This window comes from Sabethes cyaneus, chromosome 1, assembly GCF_943734655.1.
Source record: "Sabethes cyaneus chromosome 1, idSabCyanKW18_F2, whole genome shotgun sequence".
Taxonomy (NCBI): domain Eukaryota; kingdom Metazoa; phylum Arthropoda; class Insecta; order Diptera; family Culicidae; genus Sabethes; species Sabethes cyaneus.
In genome coordinates, this window is record NC_071353.1 from 144,479,017 (window position 1) to 144,492,112 (window position 13,096).

Sequence of the window (13,096 nt, forward strand, 5' to 3'; positions counted from 1 at the left end):
AAGTATGGAGCTTAAGCCGACAGTTCGATATTTATAAGTAGTCAAATAACTGCGGATGAAATACTAATTCTACTTTTAATTACTCAGAATTGAAGCTGGTAATATTTTCTGAGCTTGGACCCCAACAGCTCAACTTAAATAGTTTCATGAATCACGGGGCCCCAGCAATCGAACATTCGTGAGTCATAGAAAAAGTTTAATTGAAAGATAAATGTTGGTTTATAGTTCGGGGCCCCAATAATCCCATTTGAAGCTGAATTTTCAGTCATCAAATCGGTTGATTTCATAAATCATGGGGCCTCAGCAATTGAACATTCGTGAGTCGTAGAAAAAGTTTAACTGAAATAAATTTTTTGGAAAATCTCATTTTGTGTAACGACGAAATTTTTACTGGGGCCCACCGGGCATTTGCCCGGTTGCCCGGTGGGCCAGTCCGCCCCTGGTCAGAATGATGGTCCTGATCGAACTCCGTGGCGGCGATTGTGGTGCGGACCATGATTCGTTGGTTTGATTATTCTCCAGTAGTACTGGATTATATGTAGATTGTGGTATGATCGGGTACTACTGTTTCGATGTTGTGATTAGTGACTAACTTGTTAGTAAACTTTAGCTGTCGATCGGTGCACATCTAGGGAAAATGGCTTCAACTTGAGGTTGTTCGTTTTTGACTACCAGAAACGCCTGGGATGGGTCAAAAAAAGTTTAATTGAGTTTCTTTCATAGTAGGAACCCGGAACAGATAAAATAGGAAGCTCTCTGAGAAACGCGTTCATGGTTAGATAGATTACTACCGGCATTTTTACGGAGCTCGTCTGTAAGAAATTTAAAGTCAAAGTTTGTTTACGTAGAAAACACGAATTTTGATTGATAAGAACAAATTTTGTTGCAAGTCAATTTTTAACCCGAAAAACCAACAAATACAGAACTCAAATATTTTGCGATCAACGAAGCAATTTGTGTCTGTTCTTGGAACTAAATTTAATGTGAATACTGTTCTTTTTTGTAAATGTTAGTCTGGCACTAGATAACGGCGAATCGATGCGACAAGTAACTTCCGAATTCCATTCCTTTATTATGTCGTGTCTACCTTTAAGGAGTAGACTGATTTCAAACTGTATGAGAATATTCGAATAAATAAATCATCACATAAATCAAATAAAATCTGAACCAACCTAGTGCATTATCAGAGTTTGTCTGACGTCTAATCGTTCGCCATCAGCTCGAGTCAATCATCTCAATTGTAAGCGCCCGGACCGCGCAGAAAAAAAGCCATCTCTTTAACCGTTCGTTGGGACTTACTTATCAGTTTCGCTAAATCGATTGCGACGAAGCTTCATGCAAATATTGAATATTGATTTGACGCCGCCACGAGCAGCACGGACACGACGCATTGACGGATTGCGTGACGCTTCACTTCGTACGACAAACTCGTGCGTGAGACAACCTCTTCGGTAGTAACCTCAACCGGGACCGGGACCGAGACCGGATGCACGTTCTTTATGACCCACACTGATAGCACTCACACAGTTGGTCTCCATCCGAGTTGGCTGTGAGGACACATATAAATTTGAAGAACTCTCAAAATCCTACGCGCAGTGTCGGTGTTGGATCGAAGTCTAAATTTGTGAGAACACGTGTTTCCACTCCATGACAACCGGTGCCAATGAATGGTAGAAAGCGCAGTTGGCGTGGACGTAAAGACAGTCAGTGAAGTGCGCCGCTCAAGGCAGAGCCTTTTTCTTTTCTTTTCGCAGCTTCTCAATGCAATCAAAGCAGAAGACGAGATGCGCACGCGGCTTAAGTGTTTTCAAGTGTGAATTGCGCTGAGAAATAGATCCTGTTCCTTTCTTTCCGTAGCGTCCTCCGGACGACGGTGATGTATTGTCCTTGACGGGGCGTTCAAATTTCTAGCAAACGAAATGCATTTTCTAGTCGTCCCGGTACCTACTATAAAACAATTATCGATTGATCGAATGACAACGCAGCTTTCTGAGAATTTGAAAACAAGAAGGTAGACGGAATCTAAGAAGAAGTTGGCAATCAACACATGATCCCGCCCCGCAGGTGGTTAAACCACTGATTGCGGAATTGTCCTTCGGGTTGTCCGTCCGTCCGTCCGTGCTCGATCATCATCAACAGTTTCCACTGAAATCTGTCAAAACACAGCACAGCACAGCACTGAACTGAAGGACCGAACTGTGGGTCGGTGTGAGGTCTCTATCTAAAATCTTTCCACTTCCAGTTTTGTATAGAAATTAAACACAAATAGAAACTAGAACTAAAATTGCATGCCTACCACCATGTTGCTGAACTGTTTTGTTTTGCTTTTTTTTTGTTTGTGGTTGAATGAGGTTGGCAATCAGGCAAATATTGCATGAGACTCACCCCCCGCAGGACAATACGTTTGGCCGGGATCAAATCTTCTTCGGATTGTTTTGTTTTCATTCAGACCAGAGCCGGTTGACAGTTTACCATTCTAAGCTGTAATGTATCAATATGTTGCGTTCGTTTGTCTCTAACCTGGATCGCATCCAGCTCGGAGTAATTATTTCATCCTGCTAAAATTTGGGATATGTGATTTGTCCCATTTTTTTTTTTTTTTTTTTTTTTTTTGAGGAAGAATATTGTTCTACTCTTCTGTACTTTAAAAAGAGTTTATATTATATTAATCTGCACAAACTGATTTGCTTTTATATTTTGATAATTTTCCATACGTGTGCGCGCTGATTGACATCTAAAATTTACTAACAGATTGGCTATTAGTCACAACATCGAAACTGCCGCGCTCGGTCGAACTCTACTAATCTACTACTATCTACTAATAACCAAATGCTGGTTACTGAACAGTTAGCTAGCGATCTTTACTCAGTCGATCGTTTCACTTCGAACGAAAATGTTCGTCTTGCTAATAGTAACCGGTTTTACCGTGTTATCGTCCGCATCGTGCCGGAAACCCGATCAGAAGTTTGAGAATTTAGGAATACTAGAACCGTTAAAATTTGTTACGGAGGTGGTACCAAGGCGGCCAGAAGGGCACCTAGCTGGCTCAGTTTTTATTCCACAAACTGAAGATCCAATAGCCTGTGATTCCGGATTCGTTTTTCGTAATGGGAAATGCCGAAAGATTAGAAGAAGAAGGAAGAAAGTCACTGTCAGTGGAACGACCTCGTCGAAGTGAATGATTTAAGCTTCATTTTTACGATCAAAAATAATGCAGTAAATGAATAAAATCTGATACAAAAGTTACGATGGTGTATTGTTGGACTTCATTTAGTAAAAAAATTTAATTGATCAAAATAGGTTTAGATCCTCTCTATTAAATCGAATGTTCTTTCTGATAGCGAAAAAACAGTCTACAAAAAAACTGAAACCTTTGGTTTAAATGTTTTTAAAGACTTAACCCTTTTTTCCGACAGACTCCCCCCCCTGCTTCGTCGAACCGGGAAGAACGTCCGATTAGCTCTTTTGGCGAATCCAAAATCGGACAGGAGTCGAGAGCGGAGGAGTCTTTAGACAGCAGTCGAGGTTGAAGTCCTCTTCTAACTCCAGATCCATGTTAACGTCCTTCAATGGACCTTCTACTCCAGTAATCTTTTCGATAGCCCATCTTCCTTCGCGCATTTTGCCAGTTCTGCAGCATTATTGAGATCCAGTTTATGGTACTTTTATGGCGGTTTTCATGATCAATTTTGGTCTTTAATACCATCATAAGAGTGTAATAAAACCCAAATTGTTACTTGGGAAAGATATTGATACGAACCAAACCGAAAGGGACCAGATGTGAAGGAGAAAGAGTGGAAAATAAGGTAAGGGAGAGTTGAAGGAACGCTTAAGAAGTTGTGTACCACTCCTTTTTATCCAAGCTGAGGGATCCTCGGATCGAACCAAGCTATAATCGGAACCAGTTATAACCGGACTCGAACCAACTTCTCGCTCCTTCCAGGCCCTGTGAATCGTAGATGGTGGTGATCCTTTAAACCGGAGTGGACTGGGCAAAAAGGAGACTCCACTTCCGTCTATTGAAACCAAACTACCAACTGAGAAGTTTAAATTAACTCGTTTTACTAACGGGACAACGAAACTGTACAGCTACTTGCTACAACTTTATTCGGAACGGAAGGATCCGTTCCGATGGAATAGACCAACTTCGTGTTTTTGTCTTGACTTTCCAGTGAGATCAGGCATATACTTAATTTTTTATAACGGAAGTTTTTAGAGTACTGAACGAAGCACTGCCTTCTTCCGAGGAGTTAGGTGCTTCAAACCTCGAAGACGGTTGGGGCAGAATACGCTCGGCCACCGCGGCACCAGGTACTGAGCCTCAAAGTACACAAAATGATTGGTTTGATGGGGAATGCCAACAAGCGGTGGAGAGGAAAAAACTGCTTAGAAAAATTATCTAAGTATTGCCACTAGAGGGAACCTGGCCAAATACCGACGAGCTAGGAACCAGTTGACCACGATCCTGAGGAGAAAAAAGCGCCAAAAGGAGGACAGAGATCGTGAAGAATTAGAGCAACTATTCCGAGCTAATGACACGCGCAAGTTTTATGAGAAGGTGAACCAAACTCGGAAGGGCTACACACCGAAACCTGACATGTGTAGGGACGAGAGAGGGAATCTAATCACAAACGAGTGCGAGGTGGTCGACAGATGGAAGCAGTTCTTCGATGGACACCTCAATGGCGAAGTCGCAGAAGGAGGCGGAACGGAAACTAACCTAGGAGCGCCCATGGAAGATAGTAATGTCCTAGCACCTGATTTCCAAGGAGTCAAAACGAGAAATCGGGCTGCTGAAGACCAATAAAGCCGCTGGGAAGGACCGCCTACCGGCAGAGCTTTATAAACGTGGTGGAGAAACGCTAGCAAAGCCTCTACACTGGGTTATTTCGAGGATTTGCGAGGAGGAAAAGCTATCGGAGGAATGGATGGAAGGAGTGGTTTGTCCCATCTACAAAAAGGGTGATCGGCTAGACTGCTGCACCTATCGCGGTATTACGCTGGTAAACGCCGCCTAGAAGGTACTCTCCCAGATCCTGTTACGCCGGCTGTCACCGATAGCACAAGGTTTCGTAGGGAATTATCAGGCGGGTTTCATGGGGGCTCGCGCAACTACGGACCAAATTTTTACTTTCCGACAGATCTTGCAGAAATGTTGGGAGTACAACGTGCCCACGCATCTCATCTTTATTGATTTCAAAGCAGCATACGATACAGTCGATCGAGACAAGCTATGGCAGATAATGCACGAAGACGGTTTTCCGGACAAACTGACGCGACTGATCAGAGGTACATTAGATCGAGTAATGTGTTTCGTACGCATCTCTGGGACACCCTCGAGTCCCTTCGAGACGCGGCGCGGGTTGAGACAAGGTGACGGTTTATCCTGCATGCTGTTCAACATCGCTCTTGAGGGGGTGATCCGACGAGCGGGCATCGAAACGAGAGGCACAATTTTTACCAAGGGTAGCCAACTTCTAGGCTTTGCAGATGACTTCGATATCATAGCCAGGAACTTTGCGACGGCGGAGGCAATCTACGCCAGACCGAAAGCGGAGTCTAGGAGAATTGGGCTAAAAATAAATGCGTCGAAGACCAAAAACATGAAAAAAATGCTTCGTAAGATGCTACGATCAGGAAGCATACGCCGCCGCACGAAGCTAACAATGTACAAAACCCTTATTGGACCGGTAGTTCTTTATGGACTTGATGCCGTGACGCTGCTTACGGAGCACATACGCGCCCTTGCCGTGTTCGAGCGAAAAGTGCTGCGGACGATATTTGGCGGAGTACAAACTGAAAGCGGAGAGTGGCGGAGGCGTATGAATCACGAGCTACAGGCACTGCTTGGGGAGACTCCCATCGTACATCTAGCGAAAGTTAGCAAGCTACGGTGGGCCGGACACGTCGTAAGGATGCCGGACGACAGTGCGACGAAAATAGTCCTCTTCAACAACCCCACCGGCACCAGGAACAGGGGGGGCCAACGTGCACGATGGCTCGACCAGGTCGAAAGCGATTTGCGACTACTGAGACGACTTGGGAATTGCCGACGAGTGGCCCAAGACCGAGTTAAATGGAGACGAGTGCTTAAAACAGCACGAGCCACCCCGGCTCTATGCTGATGAAGAAGAAGAAGAAGAAGTTCTTAAGTGTTGCTTCAATGACCTTCCTTTACATAATTTTCAGCTCTTTTTTCGGCTTTTATCGGCTAGGGCTAGAGCTAGAGCTAGGGCTAGAGCTAGAGCTAGGGCTAGAGCTAGAGCTAGGGCTAGGGCTAGAGCTAGGGCTAGGGCTAGGGCTAGGGCTAGGGCTAGGGCTAGGGCTAGGGCTAGGGCTAGGGCTAGGGCTAGGGCTAGGGCTAGGGCTAGGGCTAGGGCTAGGGCTAGGGCTAGGGCTAGGGCTAGGGCTAGGGATAGGGCTAGGGCTAGGGCTAGGGCTAGGGCTAGGGCTAGGGCTAGGGCTAGGGCTAGGGCTAGGGCTAGGGCTAGGGCTAGGGCTAGGGCTAGGGCTAGGGCTAGGGCTAGGGCTAGGGCTAGGGCTAGGGCTAGGGCTAGGGCTAGGGCTAGGGCTAGGGCTAGGGCTAGGGCTAGGGCTAGGGCTAGGGCTAGGGCTAGGGCTAGGGCTAGGGCTAGGGCTAGGGCTAGGGCTAGGGCTAGGGCTAGGGCTAGGGCTAGGGCTAGGGCTAGGGCTAGGGCTAGGGCTAGGGCTAGGGCTAGGGCTAGAGCTAGGGCTAGGGCTAGCGCTAGGGCTAGGGCTAGGGCTAGGGCTAGAGCTAGGGCTAGGGCTAGGGCTAGGGCTAGGGCTAGGGCTAGTGTAGGTCAGGCGTTAATAGAGGTAAAATCGAGTTTTATGAGCATTTTCCCTTAACTGTCTGAAAAATAGTAAAACTATTTTTGCTATTAGACACATGGTTTCTTCGGTAAAGTTATAAAATATATAAAAGCAAACAACTTTGATAAAGAAATGACATTTCTATCTCTATCGAGTGCAGAGCTATACAGCATTTTCTTTGAAAATTCTTTAAATGTAAGTTTTTCATACTTAGCGTTTGTTGGTTGTATTTTACAAGAGTATATGGTTCTAGGCGATTATTGAAAAACTCAAAACACATGTTTTTGCAGAAGGTTGCAAATCTCTGGGTCCTTATCTTTCAAAGTTATCGCTTATTTAAGCTTTATTTTTCCTTAACTTCACGAGCCAAAAGCGATAACTTTGTAAGAAAAGGTCTTAGAGATTTGCAATCTTCTGCAAAAACGTTTATTTTGAGTCAATAATCGCGTAATCCTGTAAAATGCAACTAACATAAGCCAAGTATGAAAAACTTATTTTTAAAGAATTTCCAAGCAAAATGCTCTATAGCTCTGCACTCGATAGGAATACACATGTCATTTCTTTAGCAAAGTTGTTTACCTTTATATTTTCCAATAATCCATCTGTGTGATCTGTTTCTACGTTGAATAGTGCTTTTCCTCTGGTAATCGGTAGACGGTACGCGCGAGTTTTCAAACAACTGAAAAATTTGCGCAAAAATTTTCTGCAGTTTACAAAAGAAGAACACTGATAATAAAGCGTTTACAAGCTGCAGACGTTTTGGAAGTGGCAGAAAATGTCGCCCGTGACCAGAAAACTTGAACCCCAAGAACCCAGTTTTTAAAGAAGTTTTGAAAAATATGCCCTATAGTTCAGCCCTCGATAAAGATAGAAATTTTATTCCTTCAGCAAAGTTGCTTGTTTACAATATTAACAACTTTTCCGAAGAAACTATGTCTATATTTCCTAACACAAAAAAGTAATTTTTTTGTTTTCATTATAGTAAGCGACGACGAATTTTTGACAGTTTTAGATTAAGGGGGATATTCATACGAACAAAAGTGCCAAAAAACCAAAATGAAAGTAAAAGACACTAGGAAAAAAGTTCCGCTTTTCGCCCTTTTGGACCACTGTGAGCTGGTGTGAATTATTCCAGGGTAACCGCCGAAGATATGCACAAATCTTCGTTGGACAGCTTCGATCCTGTGTGCACCGTTGAGGTAATGAGGGATCCAAACTACCGAGCAATATTCAAGAACTGAACTGAACGTGTGAACATTAGAGAGATTTCAGGCAGTAAATGTCCGTAAAATTCCTAGACACTCTCATTATGAATCCTAAGCAACGAGATGTTTTGGCTGCTACATAGGAAGTATGCTGTTGTTCGCCGAGGAGTATACCGAGATCCTTAACACATGTTTCCCTCTTGATTGCGTTACCTGCTAGGTGATAGTCAAATCGAATTGGCATTTTCCTTCGTGTGAAAGTGATGACTGAGCACTTATTGGAGTTTTAGCTCAGACGGTAACGGTTAGTTTGGCACCACTCGGCAAAAACGATTAGTTGACGTTGAAGAAAGAGAGCAATATGCAGAGGGGGATGGTATCTAATACTCTTGACAAGAGGGAAAGTCGATTCACAAATTTTCGGTGCATAATCAGAACAGCTCACAAAGCAGAGATCCAGGACTCTACCATTTTCGCTCACTACTGGATTGAATTGACGCAATAGATTTTAAAACTGTAGCAGTCAATCACGCTGTTGGAGCCAGCATGAAATGATGAACAATCTGGATCAGGATACAAAGAGCCGTTTTCAGCAGAACATCATTTCAAATCGGGAAAATTGTAATCACCAACAATAACAATTTCATCGACAGGAAGGGTCCGACCGGATATCGCCTTCAGCGAATCGTTGTGCGCATCAAGCAGTGTCAAATCACGTGTTCGATCGGGTGATATGTATATAACACAGAAGTAGAGTGAGCATCCATTTAGAGAGGTTCGTACCCAAATCTGCTCAACACACTCGCTTACAATATTCTTGATCAGATGCGCTTCTAAACTGCGATGGACTGCAAGTAACACACCACCGTCGGAAGACTTAGAGCTGTTGCGTGAACTTCGATCGGTGCGAAAAACTTCGCTTCCAATTGACGCTGACGTTTGCATTGACGCAGCATGCAGTTTGGCCCTTTAGACGACAAGTGGTGGTTCAATCAACTGAAGAAGTTACTGAGCTTGGCGGTTCTTGAGGTGCAAAAATAAATCTGATCCAAAAATCAACATGTTTTAGAAAAGAATGAACGAGCTGGATAGCGTTGAGTGAACTCCGGCGAAAATTGTTCTAAGTAGGCTTGGCATTTGAAAGCAACTATGACCCCAGCTAGCACCAACTCGTATATCAATGTACGAAAACTATCGTAAATATCTCCTAACAAACTCGAAATCGTAACTAAAGCTGGATAAAGTGGGATCAAGCTGATTTTCTGTCGTATATAATGATAATGACTGACATACATACGATATTCAGCACAAAATCGTAGAGTAGTACGGAGCGACTCGCGCTTAATCGGATATTATCGTATATAATAAATTATAATAAACTTATATAGTCGTAACGCTCAAAATTATTCGTAATCACGTATATCGCCTCCAAAATAGTACGGATATGCCCATTTTGCGCATGAAATACGATTTTTTTAGCATGTATATCTGTTCGTAATGCTGATTTTTACCTTTTTATACATATGAAAATGCTAGCTGGGTTAGATCTCAACGCCATCTATAGGAATAAAAATACAACTACTTAAAATTTACAAAAAGATGTGAAATTGAATAACAAACAATGTTGCTGAAGACAATAAAACTCTACGAAGCATATGAAAAAAGTTATGAGGTTTTGTCCGAGCGCCGGGTCAATCTGCCCCACTGTGCGTCGACGTTAGCCGTTTGAATTTTGCAAAATTTTTGCCTGTCCTGATCATTTTATCGAACCCGTGCGCATCCCTTAACATGCCAAAAACAAACATAAATTACAGAACGTCCGCTGTAAACACAGTATTGATCTAATTTTCACCGAAAATATCAAGAGACTCAGATTATAAATTACAGAAGGTTCCTAATTAGATCAATAAATTTCATTTGACTCTGAAAGGGTTATGCCAATCTCTGGTCAAGTTGGTAGGAAATCCGCCAGTAGTATTCCAAGATCCAGGAGCCCTCGTCCGTTAGACAAAACTGAAAGCAGTAATGAGGTGGTGATCCTGTTTCACAAAGAAATATTCTCCTCCACTCTGCAATGTTGTCAGTCCCTCTGCTAACTTCCCCACTTTATTGAGAAAAACCACACCCAAAAAATGAATTTATCAGACAAATTTCGATCCATTTTCATACCTTTGCCTACGCATAACAACAGTAAAAATCAAACAAAAAAAATTCAATTTTCTATTCGACAAAATTTCGCTTTGCTCCTTTGCTTCGCGTGATTTTTCCCAATCAATGAACCAAACGACACATCAAAGCACACTAGATGCCATTCGCTTCGTTTACATTTCCTCTTTGAAAGACGAAACCTTAGTTTTTCGAAAAAAAAATCGATCATTTTTGCTGCTCGCTTCTTGTTCCTTTTCAAAGTATTTTTTTTTTCGAAAAACCTCCCTCCGATCGTCCCTTAAGGTTTCTCCTCTCGGTTGGTTCCCTCCCTCTTGCTCGGTCTCTTGTCGATCCATGGAACCTTTGTTTCGTCGCTTCCCTTCGGGGTTCAAGCGAGGTTCAAGTTCAAGCAAAAAAAATGAGAGATTTCTGCACCGCATTGGAAGTAATTGGAGAAGATCGTAAACGTAAATTTTGCCTGCCGCTGTGAGGAAGAACCACTTGAAACTTACTTCCCAGTGCTGTGACCCCTCCATTGCAATGCAATGGGTTACCTGGCAACCCCCGGTGCTGCTATTGAGCAAGTTCTCTCCAGCAGAAATTTAAATGCAAATCCTTGCATCTGGTTCAGGTTCAGGTTCAGGTTCAGCAGCGCAGGAGGTGTGAAGTAATTAACTTTATGGGACTAAATAAATGGGACTGTTTCGGGAAGGTTCCCAACAGGGAACTCATCGTGCGTCGTTAAGAGGCAAAAAGTCAAGGTTAACTTTGATTTTAGCTTTTTTCCGTTTATTGAAAGTACTGTCCCATAGGACAGTTAAGTCTTTTTCGATTACATTCTTTGTACAGCTTAAATAGTTCTCTTAAAACAAGAAACTTTTCCTAAACTAGCGGAAAACTTAACGTACATAATAAACTAGTCACTGGTCTGTGTTGTCGTCTAACAAAAAAAAATGTTTCCTATAAGCTAAGCAAAACAAACCGTTGCAAATCGTTTTGTTTAATTTAAGGCACAATTATTCATCTACGCGGATTCGACTGACAGGTTACAAAGTTCGCTATCGCTAATCCTAATACCGCTGGGATTTTGACTAGATTTCACGTGTGTTTTTGTGTTAGTGTTTGTTCCATCGCTCCTCCTCCTTCTCCTACTCCTAGCCACTGGAAGTGGAACAAAACTGGCAGTTTTTCTTTTCGTTGATTTAATTACTAAACCACTGAAGTTAGTAGGTAATTAGTAGGATTAGAAGAAAGTACGCAGTAGGCGCAGCAGTACAGTCTGGTTCGTCGGTGAGGATTCCTTCCTAAGCCTTCGCGATGGCTTTCGCAGCAGGATTCATCCAGCTTTTCAGGGCTCCGGATCCAAACAAATTACGTCGCTTTGCTCGTGCGGAGCCTCAGCTTCGGAGGTTCCATTCCGAATTTTAAAGTTTGTTTTTGGCATTTCTGTAAAAAAAGAAGAAAAAAGGGAAAAAATTAGAAACTATTCATTGACTTTTTTACAAGTTAGGTTAGAGCCAAAAAAATCAGGTAAAAAATGATGGAAAGAAAACAAACGGATACTAACCTCAGGGCGAGTGTCGCAAAACAAGCCAGGGGAGAGTTACTGCTGCTGCCACCAGGAGATTGCGTCCAGCAGTTCTTCGTCGTCCGGATTTTGCGGGCTCATTCGTTCCTCGTAGGAATGCTCGTACAGCTCGGTCTTATAGATTGGCTGGCCGGTGGCTGCGTGAAGGTAGTTGTTGTTGCCACTGGGACTCAAGCTGGTCATTCCTGGGATCACGATTTGGGTGTGCTGCAGCGCAGGAAGCGATTGGTGGTGGTGAAGCTGGATTGCTGGAGCCGCCTCCGATGTGTACGAGGGAGTCGGTGAGGTTGAAGGATCAACATAGATATCGTAGGGTTCATGCTTGAAGGTGGTGCCTCCCATCTGACTGTAGGCGATCGTTCCGGTTGAGGAAGTCTCCGAAAGATGGGACGGTGCTGGGGATGAGGCTGTCGAAGATTCCGACATCGTACCGTAGAAGGAACTGGACGAGGAGACCTGACATAAACTCTTCTGGTTGGTGTTTTCACTGTTTTCTTCCAGCATCCTTTGGAGGTTACGAATGTATTCCACCGCGATCCGGAGTGTATCAACTTTGCTTAACTTTTTGCTGGCTCCTCGTCCTCCGTTGGTCAAAGCAGTTACCACCGTGCTCGGGATGTGCTGACGAAGGTTGGCAAAACCATTGTTGACCTGCTTAACTCGGTTGCGCTCCCTAGCGTTCCGACGCTGGACGGATGCCGTCTGCTGCGGGGTCGGAGCGTACGGCAATCCACAGTAAGCGAATTTTTTCGACGAACTAATCTTGTTCTTAAGACCGACACCCTGCGCCAGGTTGGCCACCATCATCGGAGCCGGCGCGATCGGTCGCTTTCCATGGTGATTGATCGGCTTCTGCTGCACCAGAATACAATTATTCGGCAGAATGTTGTGAATATTTTGTCCAAGCGCCATACTTCTCACTGCTGCTGCCATTGACCACAAACAACGATTTATCACTGATTATTACGCGTACAGTTCTAGATTGCACCACAAAATGCCACCTTCTCTACCCACACTTCGATTCAGACTGATCGGTGAAACACAAAACAGTTTTACTTTAAGTCCTTTTTCGTTTTTCTGCGTTCTCAAAAAATGGGAACCACACACTTGCTCAACTTGTTGTTTTTTTTTCGAAAGTTTTCGATGTTTCAACGGCGGAAGCTATTCCCGAAATGATACCTTTTCGTCCTAAGCCCTTGCGTTTTGTACGTTCTCGCTCAGCTACCTGCTTCGAATCGCATTGCATGCCCTCGCCACCAACACTCACTCACTCACCGACTCACTTACTCACGCGCACAGGTTCCACACGAAGTCCTTTGCG

General features: G+C 43.7%; 1 protein-coding gene across 1 annotated transcript; it reads right to left on the reverse strand.

Annotated features, from left to right (window-relative positions):
• Nucleotides 1–11,790: 11,790 nt before the first annotated feature.
• On the reverse strand, nt 11,791–12,708 carry LOC128743063 (achaete-scute complex protein T3-like). The gene has a single exon (XM_053839584.1). The coding sequence runs from the start codon at nt 12,706–12,708 to the stop codon at nt 11,791–11,793; it is 918 nt and encodes a 305-aa protein (XP_053695559.1).
• Nucleotides 12,709–13,096: the final 388 nt, after the last annotated feature.

Coding starts and splice junctions, on each gene's coding strand:
- LOC128743063 (XM_053839584.1), bottom strand. CDS start 12,708: ATGGCAGCAGCAGTGAGAAGTATGGCGCTTGGACAAAATATTCACAAC.